Source organism: Myotis yumanensis, unplaced genomic scaffold (genome assembly GCF_028538775.1).
Source record: "Myotis yumanensis isolate MYYU_CA2020_CCGP unplaced genomic scaffold, mMyoYum1.0.hap1 SCAF_2, whole genome shotgun sequence".
NCBI classification, from domain to species: Eukaryota; Metazoa; Chordata; class Mammalia; order Chiroptera; family Vespertilionidae; genus Myotis; species Myotis yumanensis.
In genome coordinates, this window is record NW_027223753.1 from 100,880,031 (window position 1) to 100,897,575 (window position 17,545).

The 17,545-nt window shown below is 41.7% G+C and overlaps 1 protein-coding gene across 1 annotated transcript in view; it reads right to left on the reverse strand.

The window, feature by feature from the left end:
* LOC139003702 (sulfotransferase 1C4-like) overlaps positions 1–9,587 on the reverse strand; it is a 32,891-nt gene extending 23,304 nt beyond the window's left edge. Inside the window, exons 1-2 of the mRNA XM_070405869.1 lie at positions 9,376–9,587; positions 5,316–5,438 (exon numbers count right to left, since the gene is read on the reverse strand). Of these exons, the coding sequence (XP_070261970.1) occupies positions 5,316–5,438; positions 9,376–9,553 (301 nt within the window). The 5' untranslated portion in view covers positions 9,554–9,587. The remainder of the gene's footprint in view (positions 1–5,315; positions 5,439–9,375) is intronic.
* Positions 9,588–17,545: the final 7,958 nt, after the last annotated feature.

The following is a 17,545-nucleotide window of genomic DNA, read 5'->3' on the forward strand; positions in this document are numbered from 1 at the left end:
CTGGATGCCACAACAGAGGGGACCCCACCAAAGCCCTCCCCCGGTGTAAGCCCTGGGAGTCCCCAGAGTGGGATGACAATGACAGGCAATTTCTGCAACTGGCTCTCAGAGACTTGGGGGCTTTAGTATAGGGATCAGGACCTCAGATACACAGAGGACTGGCCCAAGTCCTGCCAGAGTCAACATTAGGATTTTGCGATCCTGCATCTCATAACAGAGGGGACCCTACAGAAGCCCACCCTTGCTGTCAGCCCTGGGAGTCCCCAGGGTGGAATGACCACTTGCAGTATTTCCTGACTTCCACAAACGGGTCTGAGAGATCCTGGGAACATGGTATCAGGAAAAAGGCCTCTGGTCCACAGAGGGGAGGACCCAGGTTCTGCTGGAGTCAACCACAGAGGCAGCAGACCACCCAGGCCAGAGGCTAACAACCTTGCAGCACCCACCTTGCCCCGCCCTGCCCACCCCCCTCCTGGTGTTCAGTCAAGCCTTTGGTCATTTTGGACGTTACGGACCCTGGATCTTTATATATAGAGATATAGACTAGAGGCCAGGTGAACAAAAATTTATGCACTCGGGGGGAGAAAGAGTCCCTCAGCATGGCCAGTGCCCTCTCACAGTCCGGGACCCCTCAGGGGATGTCCACCTGCCAGCTTGGGCTCGATCCCCCAGAGAGCAGACAGGACCTAAGCTGCAGTTGGACACCTTTAGCGCTGCAGAGGAGGCGGCTGTGGAGGAGGTGGGAGAGGTTCCCATCACTGCCGCTGCACTCTCAGTTGTCAGCCCAGCTTGTGGCTGAGCAGATATCCTCCCGTGGGAGCCCACTGACCACCAGGGGAAGCTCCTGCATTGAGTCTCTGCCCCTGGTGGTCAGTGCGCATCATAGAGACCAGTTGGTCCTGGTCATTCTGCCATTAAGGTCAGTTTGCATATTACTCTTTTATTATATAGGATGACCAGGTTCTATCAGAGTCTATTTAACTCCATCCTATACCTCAGATACATAAATTTGGAGTAGTCCATACAGGAGGTTATATATATGTTAGTAGCATGACTTTAGAAATGGAATTCTTGAGTTAAAATCTTGGCTTAGTTACTTATTAGTTATGAACCTTGAGCAAATCATAACCTCTGTGTTTCAGTTTCCTCATTTCTTACATGGGTATAAAATAGCAACTACCTCACAAGTGTGTTGTGAAGATTAAAACACTACATGGCAAGTGTTTAGAATAATGCCTGGCATGTGGTAAGTGCTATAAAAATCTTAGTTGTGGCTATACCATTTATTATTTTTTCCATTAAAAGTGCATTGTGGGAGAAGAACCATGATAGTGGCATAGCCACAACCACATCAAAATTACAACTAAAATACACAACAACTATCATCCAGAACTGCAGGAAAGCTGGCTGAGTGGAAGTACTGCAACTACAGAGGTAAAGAAGAAAGCACACTGAGACTGGTAGGAGGTATGGAGGCACAGAACGAGCTGGTCCGGCACCTGGATGTGCTGCTTTTTTAGTCGGGAGGGAGATAGTCTCTGTGGAGGCCACTCGGAGGAGCGAGGGGTCCCAGCCCCACACCAGACCCCCAGCCCAGGGTCCCAAAGCAGGGAAAAGAAGTACCTATGGGCAATAAAAACTATGGACTGTAAAAACCAGTGCAGATTGGGGCTTAGTGACATATAGGCTGCTGGAGACCCAGCTACTCCTCTTAAAAGGCCAGTCCAAGAACCGAACTTACAAGCTCCTGCTTGCTCTGACCTCCAGTGCCGGGCAAGGCTCTGGGGGTCCCAGACACATATGGGGAGAAACTAGACAGCCTGGCATCAGGGAAGGAACTCGGGGGCGGCTTTCTTCTAGACAAAGGTGCTTGCAGGGGTCATTGTTCCTGTGCGGGGACCTCACCAGTGGAGGGCTGACTGGAAGCCATTTCTGTTTGCTCCACTCTGGTGATTCCCTGAGATCCCACCCCACCCAATTTACAACCCCACCCAAGCTGTGCACAGCAGCTTTTGCATATGAATGGTCTGTCCTTTGTCAGCCTAAAACCTGTCAAGCAAGCTGCAGCTGGGTCAGAGAGTCCCAAGCAATCAATAAAAGGCCCAAGGCCAGCACCAGCCTGCCTTGCTTCACAGCTAGGCCTCACCTGGGCACTTCCAAACCCAATACAAAGAGGAGGAATCTGCAGATCTCTCTGTAGCTCCTGCTGGATAGCCCCAGGAAGTGGCTGACTTTGCACATCCCTGGAGATCCAAGAGCCAGTGTACCCAGTGGTTAGTGTGAGACCATACCAGATTACAACTTTTCACATCCATAAGCAACACATTCAAGGGGAAGACTCAGTGAGCACCAAAGCCCTACTGAAGGGTGTCTCCTGCGCAGCAGCTCTCCCACTGTAGTAGCAGCTGGTCCCCACAGCCAATTGACCTGGAGGTCAATTCCTCCTAGTGACACCAACAGCAATCAAAGCGCAACTACAAAAAAACTGTGTACACAGCCAACACAGGAGTGCACCAAGAGTGTCCACCTCAGGTGACTGGGGAGGCTTGAGGCATTGGGCCCTATAGGACACTTACTACACAAGGCCACTCTATCAACTTAAGGAGACTTAGCAGCTACCCAATACATAGAAAAAAACACAGGGAAGCAGCCAAAATGTGGACAAAGAAATGTGTCACAAATTAAAGAAATGGAAGAAAGCAAACTACTGGATATAAAGTTCAAAACCACAATTATAAGGTTACTCAAGAATCTTCTAGAAACTTCCAAGGAACTTAGTGAGACCTTCAAGGATCTTAGTGAGAATGCCAAAAAAATGGAAAAGGACCAGTCAGAAATTAAGCATACACTGACTGAAATAAAAAATAATATACAGGTATTCAACAGTAGACTAGAGGATCCTGAGAATCAAGTCAATGATTTGAAATATGAGGAAGCAAAAAACACCCAACCAGAAGACCAAAAAGAAAAAAGAATCCAAAAATATGAGGATAGTGCAGCCGTGGGCAAACTACGGCCCGCGGGCCGGATCCGGCCCGTTTGAAATGAATAAAACTAAAAAAAAAAAAAGACCGTACCCTTTTATGTAATGATGTTTACTTTGAATTTATATTAGTTCACACAAACACTCCATCCATGCTTTGTTCCGGCCCTCCAGTCCAGTTTAAGAACCCATTGTGGCCCTCGAGTCAAAAAGTTTGCCCACCCTTGGGATAGTGTAAGGAACCTCTGGGACAACTTCAAGTGTACCAACATCCGAATTATGGGGGTGTCAGAAGAAGAGAGAGAGCAAGATATTGAAAACCTATTTGAAGAAATAATGACAGAAAACTTCCCCTACCTGGTGAAAGAAATAGACTTACAATTCCAGGAAGTGCAGAGAACCCCAAACAAGAGGAATCCAAAGAGGACCACACCAAGACACATCATAATTAAAATGCCAAGGGCAAAAGACAAAGAGAGAATCTTAAAAGCAGCAAGAGAAAAACAGTTAGGTACCTACAAGGGAGTGCCCATACGACTGTCAGCTGATTTCTCAACAGAAGCTATGCAGGCCAGAAGGGAGTGGCAAGAAATACTCAAAGTGATGAATAGCAAGAACCTACAACCAAGATTACTCTACCCAGCAAAGCTATCATTTAGAATTGAAGGTCAGATAAAGAGTTTCACAGACAAGAAAAAGCTTCATCACCACCAAACCAGTATTATATGAAATACTGAAGGGTATTATTTAAGAAGAGGAAGAAGAAGAAAAAGGTAAAGATAAAAAATTATGAACAACAAAGTGACAACAAATATATATCTATCAACAAGTGAATCTAAAAATCTAATGAATAAAAAATATGATGAACAGAATAAACTGGTGAATGGAATAGACTCAGGGGCATGGAAATGAAACAGACTGATGATTCTCAGAAGGAAGGGGGTGTGGGGGGTGTGGGAAGAGAATAGACAAAGAACTTATATGCGTGTATGCACTACCTATGGATACAGACAATAGGGTGGCAAGGGCCTGGGGTGGGATGGTAACTGAGTGGAGAGGAGCTATGGGGGGAGAAAAGAGGGTCATCTGTAATAATCTCAACAATAAAGATTGAAAAAAAACACATTTTAAATCCTGTGTAATAAAGAGCTAATATGCTAATTAGACAAGATGTCAGTGGAAAAACCTTCCGTAACGACCTTCTGGACGACCTTCATTATTTATTAAGGTAATAAAAATAAAAACATAAAGAGATACCATTTCATGTTAGGATGGTTATGGTCAAAGAGTTGGACAATAATAAATGTTGGAACCCTCATATATACAGTTGCTCTTGGGGAACAGTTAGGCAGTTCCTCAAAAAGTTAAACATAGAGTTACTGTATGAACCAGCAAATCAACTCTTAGGTATATACACAAGAGAGTTGAAAACATATGTCCACCCAAAAAACTTGTAACTGAATGTTCATAGCAGCATTATTCAAAATAACCAAATAGTGGAATCAATTTAAATATCCATTAGTTAATGAATGGATAAACAAAATGTGGTATATCCATACAATGGAGTGTTATCTAACCACAAAAAGGAATAAATACTGATATATGGTACATGATGACCTTGAAAACATTATGCTAAGTAAAAGAGTCTAGACACAAAAGGCTATGTATTATGTGATTCCATTTATACGAAATATCCAAGAAAGACAAAGACATACAGACAAAAAGTAGAGTAGTGGTGGGCAGGGGCTGGGGAAAGAGGAAATAGAGAATGATTGCTCATGGATACAGGGTTTTTTGTTTTGTTTTGTTTTGTTTTACTGTTCTGGAATAAAATAGGGGTGATGGTTGCACAATCATGTGAATATACTAAAAACTACTGAAAAGTGTAACTTTAAAAGGCTGAATTTTATGGTATGTGAATTATATCTCAAAGATAGAGTAATAAATTTTATTTAAAAAGAAGTGCATTGTGAATTCTTACTTTGAACACTGGTGTCCTTGGTGCCAGGCTTCCTTGACCTTGGCCTTGGCACTGGGGTCCCACATGTAAAAGCAGGAGCTCTGTTGGGGGACATTCCTTGGCACTTGTGACTCATTGACACTTCATTTAATAGGGAGATAGTGTATCTCTACTAAGTATTAAGGCTAAATAAGTTAAGTAAAGGGACTTATTTAGATTTGCACAAGAAAAGATAACTTTTATTCAGTGTTTAGAATTGGGGACCAAAAGAAGTTTTTCATTTTTTTTTAGTGTAGTAGACTTTCAGAGTCTCTACTCCCAAATTCCCATCTTTATGTAAAGTTTATGATTTTTCTAATATTGGAGACTTACCAGAGTTTGTTGTTCTTACCCACTCCAAGAAAGGTTGTCGAAGATGAATGGGAGCCCGTTTGCTCTTCTCAATATCTCCGTTGTTCTGTATCAAATCTACAATTTCCTGTGTCCAAGTAGTTCCTAAGAGTAGAATGAAGAACCAAGGAACTGATTATTAATCTTCTGCAATTTACAATTTAGAAACATCTTGTCTACAGCAAGAATTAATTTGTCTATCAATACTGCACTTATGTTACTTTACTATGTTGAATTGAAACCAATTATTAAGAGTATCTTCTCACCAAAAAGGGAAGAAATGTGACATTCATTTTTGTCTTTCAATGATGTGTTTTTAAAAATCTAAATATGCATTGGTATTTTTATAAAACGATCATATAAATAATTATTACATGTAATAATAGGGGTTTATTTTTAAAAGATTTCCATTTGAGGAAAATCACAGAAATTCACAACCACTCACTTTTACAATTAAACTCTTGCCGCTAATAAATAATTTTGTTTCCTGTCTGGTTATTTTTTCTTTTTAGAAACATGAAATTGTTCCAATGTGAAAAGGAAAGAAATTTAAAAAGGGAAAGTAAGAATTACAAATAATCCACAAACTGGAGGAATATAGATTGAATTAATTTCTCTTTAAAAGGAAAAGAAAGACTCAATGTAATATTAAACAACTACAAGAAGGTTGAATTGGTTTTAAATGGAAAAATAACCTTTGTTACATTTGGGGTTAATATTTCTTTCTTTCTACAGACTCATCTACTAACTCCTTCATGATTTGGGGTGGGGAGGGCGGTTCCTCTCACACCCGGGCCCCCTTGGCCTCTACAGTGTTCAGTCTCCCAGGAAATCTCCCCCTGATTGGCTTCTGGGACATGTGGGTGACCTGGTCTTATTTCTCAGGGAGAAAGCATGGTGGTTTGGATGTGCATGAGGCTGTGGAATCTGATAGACTCCAATCCTATCTCTGGTATGCATGATTTGGGTAGTTTTGATAAATTATATAAATTTCATTGAGCCACAAATTATTCTCATGTGTTTTGAGAATTAGAAAATAGGCAGAACCCAGCTTACAGTCAGCACTAAATAAATATTAAATGTCTTAATTTTTTTTACTGTGTTGATGTTAGTATACCTGGAGGGCCAGAGCCAGTACATGTGAGAGCATCTTGCTCAGGTAACCTGAGGGGGAGAAAGGTGCTATTCTTGTCATGGTACCCTCATGTGGGTTTCCTGAGGTCCTGGTTCTCCTTTCCCTAGTACCTTGATGACGGTCCCTGGGGACTGTCCAATGGTCCCCATCTAGACTCTACTCTGGTGCTATATCTGCTCAGCTCCTGGTTGGTTTCTACTCTGCACTAAAACCAATTTCTCCTGCTTCCCCCCTGGAATCAGAATTTGCTTCATCTTTGACAGTTTTGTTGCCTCTTTGTCAATTTATTGTCCTAACTCCATGTTTGGGTCTGCCAGATACAGGCTACTGGATCTGCTGCCTTTCCTGGATTCTGAGGGTGGCTGAGCCCCTCAAAGGAAGTGCCCTCCTCCTTTGCAGACTCTGCTTCTAGACTTGGCTTTGCTGTTGTAGACATTGTTAGCATCTCAGGAAACTCAGACTCCCTTAGTGGTTGGTCCAGACCATCCAAGGGCTTCTGACAGACTTCCTTGCCTCATACTCCAGACTTGCCTTGCAATTAATCCTGTTTATAGGGGGTGCACATCATGACTCACACTCACTACTAACTATTCCCTTTAGCTCCAGGAGAGCTAAATCCCACTAGTCCAGTGATGGTGAACCTATGACATGCGTGTCAGAGGTGACACACGAACTCATTTTTTTGGTTGATTTTTCTTTGTTAAATGGCATTTAAATATATAAAATAAATATCAAAAATATAAGTCTTTGTTTTACTATGGTTGCAAATATCAAAAAATTTCTATATGTGACATGGCACCAGAGTTAAGTTAGGGTTTTTCAAAATGCTGACACGCCGAGCTCAAAAGGTTCACCATCACTGCACTAGTCCATGCTCCTACTGCTTAACTTCAACTGCAATCTAATCTTTGCCCTTTCATGGACTCTACCTGCTAGCTGGCAAATTCCCAGCTATGGATGTTTACCGGAATGGACTGTCAATAAGTTATGACCCAGTCCAAGCAAGCTCTGCCTCAAGTTAAGCCCTACAGAAATATATGGAAGATTGTAAAGAGTGCAGGATTTGCTGCCCAGATTTTCCTTCTGAATGGAAGGGTTCACTATCCCAGCTGCTGGCAGACAGCCCCTAGCTATTCATCCCTCTTCAGGACCAAGGTCATGCCCCTTTCTTGAGGCAGCTTACATTCAGTGACTGGCTGACACCTGGACCCCTCACCTCAACTACTATGGCACCAGCTCTGAAGAACCATCTAAGCTTCAGAGCTTCCAATGGGGATGGATAAGGCTTCGCTGAGACTGAGTTAAAGCTCAACTTCTCCCTCTGCTCAATCCTACTTCCTGCTAAAGGAAATGATCCCAAGAGCACTCCCTAGTAAATATCCCACATACTTATTTTTCACTCAGAGTCTGACTCCCAGGGAACCCAACCTTTGACATAGACAGAAAAGGGGCTGATTTGTGAGTAAAGTTCATGACTTAAGATTACATCATGCTGAACTAGATGGCAGCAGATGGGATTCTAGAATCTTACATGACCTTATATGGAGTTAGGGTCTTATAGAATTAATATCGTTAAAATGATGTCATTAGGATAGGCCCTAATATAATAAGGCTGGTGTTCTTAAAAAATGGAAAAATTGGGGGATAGATATGCATATCGAGAGAATACCGTGTGAACATAAAACAGGAAAGAAGCCTGGAACAGTTTTTTCCTCATAGCCCTCAGAAGGAACCAACCGTGATAACCTGCAACCTCCAGCACTGTGAGACACTGAAGTTCTGTTGTTTAAGCCACCCAGTACTGGGTTGTAGTTGCCCTATCAGACTAATCGACTACCTGCGTAATAATCACAGTAGTTCAGAGTTTCTTTACGATACTTTCCTTAATCTAAATTAGAACCTGCCAATATTTTCTCATTATCGCTTCCATGTTTATGTGCCTTTAGCACATATTGTAACCAAAGACCTATGTCTTTGATTTGTTTAATGATTTAATGTCCTCCAGATTGGATTGTAAATGTCATCAGGGCAAATATAATGAACATTTTGTCTATCACTATGCCTGGTGCTAGTCTCTGGTGTTTAGAAGATTCATGAAAAGTTATAATTGAATGGGAAAAATTATTAGTATGCATGTATTGACCTGCAGAATCTAATTTAGCTAGTTATATATCTATACTAATAAAAGGGTAATGTGCTAATTAGGGTGGACGTCTTCCTGATGACCTTCTGGACAAAGCTGCAGTGGCTGCAAGGGCAAAGGCTCAGGCTGGTAGTGGCACAAGCAGTGGGGTAATGGGGGCAGTGCCTTCCCCTGATACACCAGGTTGCCTCCTGCAGAGGAAGGCCAGACTGCAGCTTAAGCCGAGCCAAAGCAGAGGTGGTTAGGGGCGATCAGGCCGGCAGGGGGGCAAGTTAGGGGTGATCAGGTTGGCAGGGGGGCAAGGTAGGGGCAATCAGGCCAGCAGGCAGAGACAGTTAGGAGCGATCAGGCTGGCAGGGGGGCAAGTTAGGGGCGATCAGGCCAGCAGGCAGAGGCAGTTCAGGGCGATCAGGCAGGCAGGCAGGCGAGTGGTTAGGAGCCAGTGGTCCCAGATTGTAAGAGGGATGTCTGACTGCCGGTTTAGGCCCGATCCCAGTAAACCAGCAATCGGACATCAACCGAGGAGTCCCAGATTGGAGAGGGTGCAGGCTGGGCTGAGGGACCCCCACCGCCACTTCCGTGATGAATTTTGTGCTCCGGGCCTCTAGTTTTTAATAAATCAAATACTCAATCTTTAAAAAAAAAACACTCATAGTTTTGTAGAAAAATTTCAGATCTTTTGCCTTTCTATCTGATTTATAGGCAAGTACACTGCTTCACTCCACCCTTGAACTTAACTGCATCCTACATGCCTATTTACATACCTGCTTTGGGATAGGAAGCAATGAGCAGGTCATCAGGCTTGGCTTCAAAATTCCAGATTTTATCCCAACTGTTGCATATATTCTTCTCTAGAACAATCCCATCTACTTGGGAAACTTCTCCTGGGGGTATCAAGGCCCATTCTAACTCCTTTTTCTTCTCCACCTTATCATTAGCCATTCTCTCTATCTTGTCTTGGGTGCCAACAGAGGAACGTGACAAGTAAATGAAAGGACTCACACAGGTTTTATATACTCAGTGCTTTGGAACAGATCTCTAGTCACTTATGATAGGTATGTTTGTTCAGGCAAAAAAGAGGCCTTATTTGCATGGCTCTGTATATCCTGAGTGGAACTGAACAAAAAATGCTAGTATTGTGCCAGAATATGCCTTCCTTATAGCCAGGGTCTGGCAGGGCTCCGCCTGATGTTACCAGAAGGAAGAACAGTGAGAAGGCAGCTCAGCCAAGGGGCCTCCCCATATCCGGGAGGTCACTTCCTGGTCCTGTGGGTGCCCACAAAGATAGGAAATTGAGAGGTGCCACTGAAGGAAAACCTGGGGCAAGTCACCAGGAACCACTCTTCCTTTCTTCATCCAAAGTTAGTGATTCTGTGTTCTGAGCTTGTCATCCATGACATTTGGAGGAATACCTTCCCAAGAATGAGAAGAACTGAGCTCCTGTAAACATGCCACCTGTTAGAAGCATATGTTGATGTCACCAGTTTGGACAGTTCACCTTGGAATTCCATCCCAACATCCAAGTCTGAATTTGAGAGTTACTTAATTTTCAGGGCTCTGTGGGTTTTTTAATTTTCTTTAAGTGTAAGGTTAGACTGTAATATTTAATGGGTATTACCAGATAGAAGTGTGTTTTTTTTCTTAAATCAAGGCATAATTAGCATACAGTAAAATGCACAAATCTTAAGTTTACATCTTAATGAATTTTTACTTATACATACACCCATACAACTGCCACCAGATCAAGATAGAAACATTTCCCTCACCTCAGAAAGTTCCATCCTGCCTCTTTCCAGTTAATTCCTCACCACTAACCCATGTCTAGGCAAGCAATGTTTTGACTTTTATTGCCATAAATAAGTATTGCCTAATCATGAACCTTATATAATGGCATCATACCATTATGTACCCCTTCATGTCTGGCTTTATTCTTTCAACATAGTGTTTTTGACATTACTGATAGAGTTCCAAGAGTCAGTAGTTTATTTATTCTATTACTATACACCATATAACTGAATATATTATAATTTGTTTAATTGCTACTCTTTTGATGGACATATAGGTTGATTCCAGTTTTGGATGATTATGAATAAAGTTTCTATGAGACTTTAACACTTCCTTTTTGTGTGTAGACATATGCATTAATTTATCTTGGGTGTATGCCTAGGATCTGAACTGCTGTGTCATAGATATGATTAACTTGAGTAGAAACTGCCTGTTTCCCAGTACATAGATAAGGACACAGTTTAATGACATCAAAAGAGCCACATGACCACCTGTCTGAACGACTGTCTAAAGCTTTCCTTAATTTTGATATTTTTTCACTCCGGTAGTGTGGAAGAATGGCAGCCTTATATTTACCTCACTTAGTTGCTGTCTGGTAGCACTGTAAGTTTCACTCATCCTGTAGTGAATCCAGCATTGTCCTGTGTCACTCTGTGTACTACACTGAAGAGTCAGACTTCAAGTGTTATCTCTGCCAGAATTTCTCTCAGCCTCAAGACTGACTCAACCTTAGCAGGGGGGCGTCTTCTCTCTGTCACCATGAAGGGATTTTAGAGCCCATACTGTTCACCAATGTTCTAGTATGTTTCCTCTGGGTATGTTGGACATTGGCATTAATCGCAGATTTCAAACAAGCCATTATAAAGGTCACCTGTGAAACAGTATTTCCCAACTTCAGCCTCAGTTACTGCCACTGCTTCCCCCTGGGGGTTCATCTTCAAAGAAGACCTTCCACCAGGAATCCCCGAGCAGAGGCAGAAGGGGGAAAGTTTGCTAACTACATTGCAGGATAGTTAGTTGTGGATGATAAGGGACAAGTAAAGGGACATGCTAACGTGACTAACTCAGGAAAGGCCTGTGTGGTGGCCTTGTAAATTCAAGAGACCTAAAGTAACCACAAAAGATGGTCTGAAATTAAAACCCTTATCAGGTCCTAGGCCAGTATCTTCGCTGATAAAGATCAACTTCGATTTTTACTGAGCCTATTGGCTTTTTGCATCTAAGATAACATATTTGTGGAATGTCATGGTAACTTGTAACTTCCCTTTTTCTGGACTCCTCAGGGCACAAGCCTGGTGCCAGGAGCTGACCACAAATTCCCTCATTGTTATTGTTATCATGTTAATTGTTTTTTTTTTAATTAAATCTTTATTGTTCAGATTATTATAGTTGTTCCTCTTTTTTCCCCCATAGCTCCCCTCCACCCAGTTCCCACCCCACCCTCTGACCTTACAACCCTCCACCCCCCACTGTCCTTATCCATAGGTGAACAATTTTTTCCAGTCTCTACCCTCACCCCCACACCCCTTTCCCCCCGAGAATTATCAGTCCACTCCCTTTCTATGCCCCTGATTCTATTATATTCACCAGTTTATTCTGTTCATAAGATTTTTTATTCACTTGATTTTTAGATTCACTTGTTGATAGATATGTATTTTCTGTTCATAATTTTTATCTTTACCTTTTTCTTCTTCCTCTTCTTAAAGAATACCTTTCAGCACTTCATATAATACTGGTTTGGTGGTGATGAACTCCTTTAGCTTTTTCTTATCTGTGAAGCTCTTTATCTGACCTTCAATTCTGAATGATAGCTTTGCTGGGTAAAGTAATCTTGGTTGTAGGTTCTTGGTATTCATCACTTTGAATATTTCTTGCTACTCCCTTCTGGCCTGCATAGTTTCTGTTGAGAAATCAGCTGTCAACCGTATGGGTACTCCCTTGTAGGTAACTAACTGTTTTTCTCTTGCTGCTTTTAAGATTCTCTCTTTGTCTTTTGCTCTTGGCATTTTAATTATGATGTGTCTTGGTGTGGTCCTCTTTGGATTCCTTTTGTTTGGGGTTCTCTGCACTTCCTGGACTTGGAAGTCTATTTCTTTCACCAGGTAGGGGAAGCTTTTTCTGTAATTATTTCTTCAAATAGGTTTTCAATATCTTGCTCTCTCTCTTCTTCTGACACCCCCATAATTCGGATGTTGGTACGCTTGAAGTTGTCCTAGAGGCTCCTTACACAATCTTCATATTTTTGGATTCTTTTTTCTTTATGCTTTTCCAGTTGGGTGTTTTTTGCTTCTTCGTATTTCAACTCTTTGACTTGATTCTTGTGATCCTCTAGTCTGCTGTTGGATCTCTGTATAATATTTTTTATTTCAGTCAGTGTATGCTTAATTTCTAGTTGGTCCTTTTTCATATCCTCTAGGGTCTCACTAGATTTCTTGAGGGTCTCACTAAACTTATCGGCGGTTTCTAGGAAATTCTTGAAAAACCTTATAACCGTGGTTTTGAACTCTATATCCAGTAGTTTGCTTTCCTCCATTTCTGTCATTTGTGACCTATTTCTTTGTCTCTGCATTTTGGCTGCTTCCCTGTGTTGATAGAGTGGCTTTCTGTGCTAGGTGTTCTATAGGGCCCAGTGGCTCAGCCTCTCCAATTACCTGAGGTGGACACTCTTGGTGCACCTCTTTGTGGGCTGTGTGCACAGTCTTGTTGTAGTTAAGCCTTGATTGTTGTTGGTATCAGTGGAAGGAATTGACCTCCAGGCCAATTGGCTGTGAGAGTCAGCTGTGTTTATGGTGGAAGAACTTCTGTGCTGGAGACACCCTTCTGGGGCAAGACTTGCTTCAGTGGGGCTCTGGTGCTCTCGGAGTCTGCCCCCTGAGTGTGTCCCTTATGGATCTGAGGAGTTGTAATCTGGATGGTCCCACTCTGACCACTGGGTACACTGGCTCTTGGATCTCTAAGGAGGTGCTAATTTAGCCTCTGCCTGAGGCTACCCAGCAGGAGCTATTGAGAGATCTCCAGATTCCTCTTCTTTTTTGGGGTTTGGAGGTGCCCAGATGAGGCCCAGCTGTGAAGCAATGCAAACTGCTGTGGGGCCTTGGGCCTTCTTTTGAATGTTCTGGGTCTCTGGCCCAGCTGCAGTTTGTTAGGTAATTTTAGATTGCAAAGGGCCAGGCCATTCATATGCAAAAGCCTCTGTGCACAGCTTGGGTGGGGCGGGGTCTCAGGGAATCAACAGGGTGGAGCAAACATCTATTGCTGATCCTCAGCTCTGCCCTAAGAGGCCCTGGGTCTCAGTGTCCCGCAGTAATTGCTGCAAGCACCTCTGAGAGAAAGTCACACTTGAGTTCCACCCGATGCCAGACAGTCCAGTTTCTCCCCGTATGAGTCTGGGTCCCCAGAGACTCACCCGGATCTGGAGTTCAGAGCAGTTGGGAGCTTGTGACTCCCTCCTGATTGAAAAAGACAACCGTGTCCTCAGTTGTCAGCCCATTTCGCGTGCACCTCTGTACCTCTGCACTTAACTTCCACGCCTTCTCTGATTCTCAGTGTGCTTTCCTCTTTCCTTCTAATTGTAGAATTTCCACTCAGCCAGCCTTCCTGTGGTTCTGGATGATGTCTGTTTTGTCTTTTCATTGTATTTTTGAAGTGGTTGTGCGAGGCAGCAATTTCAGGTGTTTACCTATGCCGCCATCTTGGTTTCTCCTAATTGTTGACTGTTAACTATCCTATACCCATCTGTAAAGGAAGCACGTGTCAATCATTTTACTCTTTATCCAGTCCCAGAGGTTTCCTGCTTTGCTTTCCATCTGCCTCCCTAATCTATCACCAATGAATTCCAAGTAACCCTAGGAAATATAGCTGTAAACATATTGCTACGAAGATGTCTGAGACTTTGCTGCCTATAGTTTCTTCTAGGATTTTCATATTTTTCACAACGTACATTTAAATCTTTTAACCATTTTGAGTATATTCTTGTGTATGGTGTAAGTTGGCAGTCTAGTTTCATTTTTTTGCATGTATCTGTCCAATTTTCCCAACACTATTTTTTGAAGAGTCTGTCTTTACTCCATTGCATGCTCTTGCCTCCTTTATCAAATATTAATTGAGCATAAAGACTTGGATCAATTTCTGGGTTCTCTGTTCTGTTCCATTGGTCTATATGCCTGTACTGGTGCCAGTACCAGATTGTTTTGAGTATAGTGGCTTTGTAGTATAACTTGATATCTGGTATTGTGATCCCTCCAACTTTGTTCTTCTTCTTTTTTTTTTTTTAATATATTTTATTGATTTTTTACAGAGAGGAAGGGAGAGGGATAGAGAGTTAGAAACATCGATGAGAGAGAAACATCGATCAGCTGCCTCCTGCACATCTCCCACTGGGGATGTGCCCGCAACCCAAGTACATGCCCTTGACCGGAATCGAACCCGGGACCCTTCAGTCGCCAGGCCGACGCTCTATCCACTGAGCCAAACCGGTTTTGGCAACTTTGTTCTTCTTTCTCAAGATTGCTGCGACTACTGGGGGTCTTTTTTGAGTCCATATAAATTTTCAGAAAGTTTGTTCTAGGTCTGTGAAATATGCCTTTAGTATTTCAATTGGGGTTGCATTGAATCTATAGAATGCTTTGGGTAGTATGGACATTTTAATAATGTTAATTCTACCAATCCATGACCATGGTATATTCTTCCACTTGTTTATATTTTCCTCTATATTTTTTTTATCATCCTGTAGTCTTCTGGGTATAGACGTTTTACTTCCTTGGTTAAGCTTTATTCCTAGGTATTTTAATTTTTTTGTTGCAGTGCTTAATGCAATTGGGTTGTTTGTTTGTTTTAATATATTTTTATTGATTTCAGAGAGGAAGGGAGAGGGAGAGGGAGAGAGAGAGAGAGATAGAAATATCAATGATGAGAGAGAATCATTTACCAGCTCCCTCCTGCATGCCCCACACTGGAGATTGAGCTGCATCCCGGGCATATGCTCTGGCTAGAAATTGAACCATGACCTCCTGGTTTAAGGTCAATGCTCAACCACTGAGCCACACTGGCTGGACTAGGGTTTTTCTTTTTTTAAGTTTCTCTTTCTGTGAGTTCATTATTGGTGTATAAAAATGGCATTGCTTTCTGGGTGTTAATTTTGTATCCTGCTAAGTTGTCGAATCCATTCATTAAATCTGGTAGTTTTTTTATAGAGTCATTAGGGTTCTCTATGTACAATATCATAATGTCTGCAAATAATGGCAGTTTTATTTCCTCTTTTCCAATTTGGATGCCTTTTATTTATTCTTGTCTGATCACTATGGCTAGCACTTCGACTACTATGTGGAACAGGAATGATGAAAATTGGCATCCCTGATTTGTCTGTTCTTAGGGGAAATGGTTTTCGTTTTTTCCCATTGAGTCTGAGGTTGGCTGTAAGTTTGTCATATAAGGCTTTTATTATGTTGAGTTATGATCCCTCTATTCCCACTTTGCTGAGAGTTTTTATCAAAAAGTGTATTAGATTTTTTTCAAACGCTTTTTCTGCATCTATTAATATGATCATGTGATTTTTATCTTGCAGTCTGTTAATGTGCTGTATCACATTTATTGATTTGTGGGTATTATATCAGCTTTGCATCCCTGGAATAAATTCCACTTGGTCATGGTGTATCTTTTTTTGTAATGCTTGATTTGATTTGCTAAAATTTTGTTAAGGCTTTTAGGATCTATGTTAATCAGCAATATTGCCTATATGTCTCTTTCTTTGGAGTGTCTTTATCTGGCTTTGGGATTAGGGTAATGCTGGCCTCATGGAAACAGCATGGAAGTGTTCCTTCCTCTTGAATTTTTGCCATAATTTGAGGAAGATAGGTCTTAGTTCTTTTTTGAATGTTTGGTAAAATTCCCCCGTGAAGCTGTCCAGGCCAGCTCTTTTGTTTGCTGGAAGATTTTTTATTACTGTTTTCATTTCTTCAGTAGCTACCAACCTATTCAGGTTTTCTGATTATTCCTAAGTTTTGGAAGGTTGTATTTTTCTAGGAATATGTCCATTTCTTCTAGGTTGTCCAGTAGTATTGGAATACAGTTGTTCATAGTAACTTTTTTTACTATCCTTTGTATTTCTGTGGGGTCAGTAGTTATTTCACCTACTTCATTTCTGATTTTGTTTATTTGGGTCATCTCACTTTGTTTCTCAGTGAGTCTGGCTAGAGGTTCATCAATCTTGTTTATCCATTCAAAGAACCAGCTCTTGGTTTTATTGATCTTTTGTGGGGTTTTTTTGTTTGTTTGTTTTTTTTTTTTTTGGTCATTATGTGCCATTTATTTCCTCTCTGATCCTTTTTATTTCCTTCTTTCTACTTTGGTCTTTTATTGCTACTCTCTTTCTTTTTTTAATTTAAATTCTTTATTGTTTAAAACAGCGGTTCTCAACCTGTGGGTCGCGACCCCTTTGGGGGTTGAACAACCCTTTCACAGGGGTCTCCTAAATACTTCCTGCATATCAGATATTTACATTACGATTCATAACAGTAGCAAAATTACAGTTATGAAGTAGCAACGAAAATAATTTTATAGTTGGGGGTCACCACAACATGAGGAACTGTATTAAAGGGTTGTGGCATTAGGAAGGTTGAGAACCACTGGTTTAAAGTAAAACATAAGTCTCCTTTTTTCCCCCATTGACCACTCCCCAGCTACCCCCACACCCCAATACATGCCCTCACCAGCTCCCATTCCCCCCCATCTGTGTCCATTGATTATGCTCATATGCATGCATACAAGTCCTCTGGTTTCTCTTACCCCCCCACGCTGCCTTCCCTCATAAGTTGGACAATCTGTTCAATGTTTTTATGACTCTGTTTATTTTTCTTCATCAGTTTATATTGTTTATTATATTCCACAAATGAGTGAGATCATGTGATATATATCTTTCACTGACTGGCTTGTTTAGCTTAGCATAATGCTCTCCATGTCCACCCATGCTGTTGCAAATGGTAAAAATTCCTTCTTTTTTACAGCAGCGTAGTATTCCATTGTGTAGCTGTACCACAGTTTTCTAATCCATTCATCTGCCGATGGGCACTTAAGATCTTTGGAAATCTTAGCTATGGTAAATTGTGCTGCTATGAATGTAGGGGTGCATATGTCCTTTCTGATTGGTGTTTC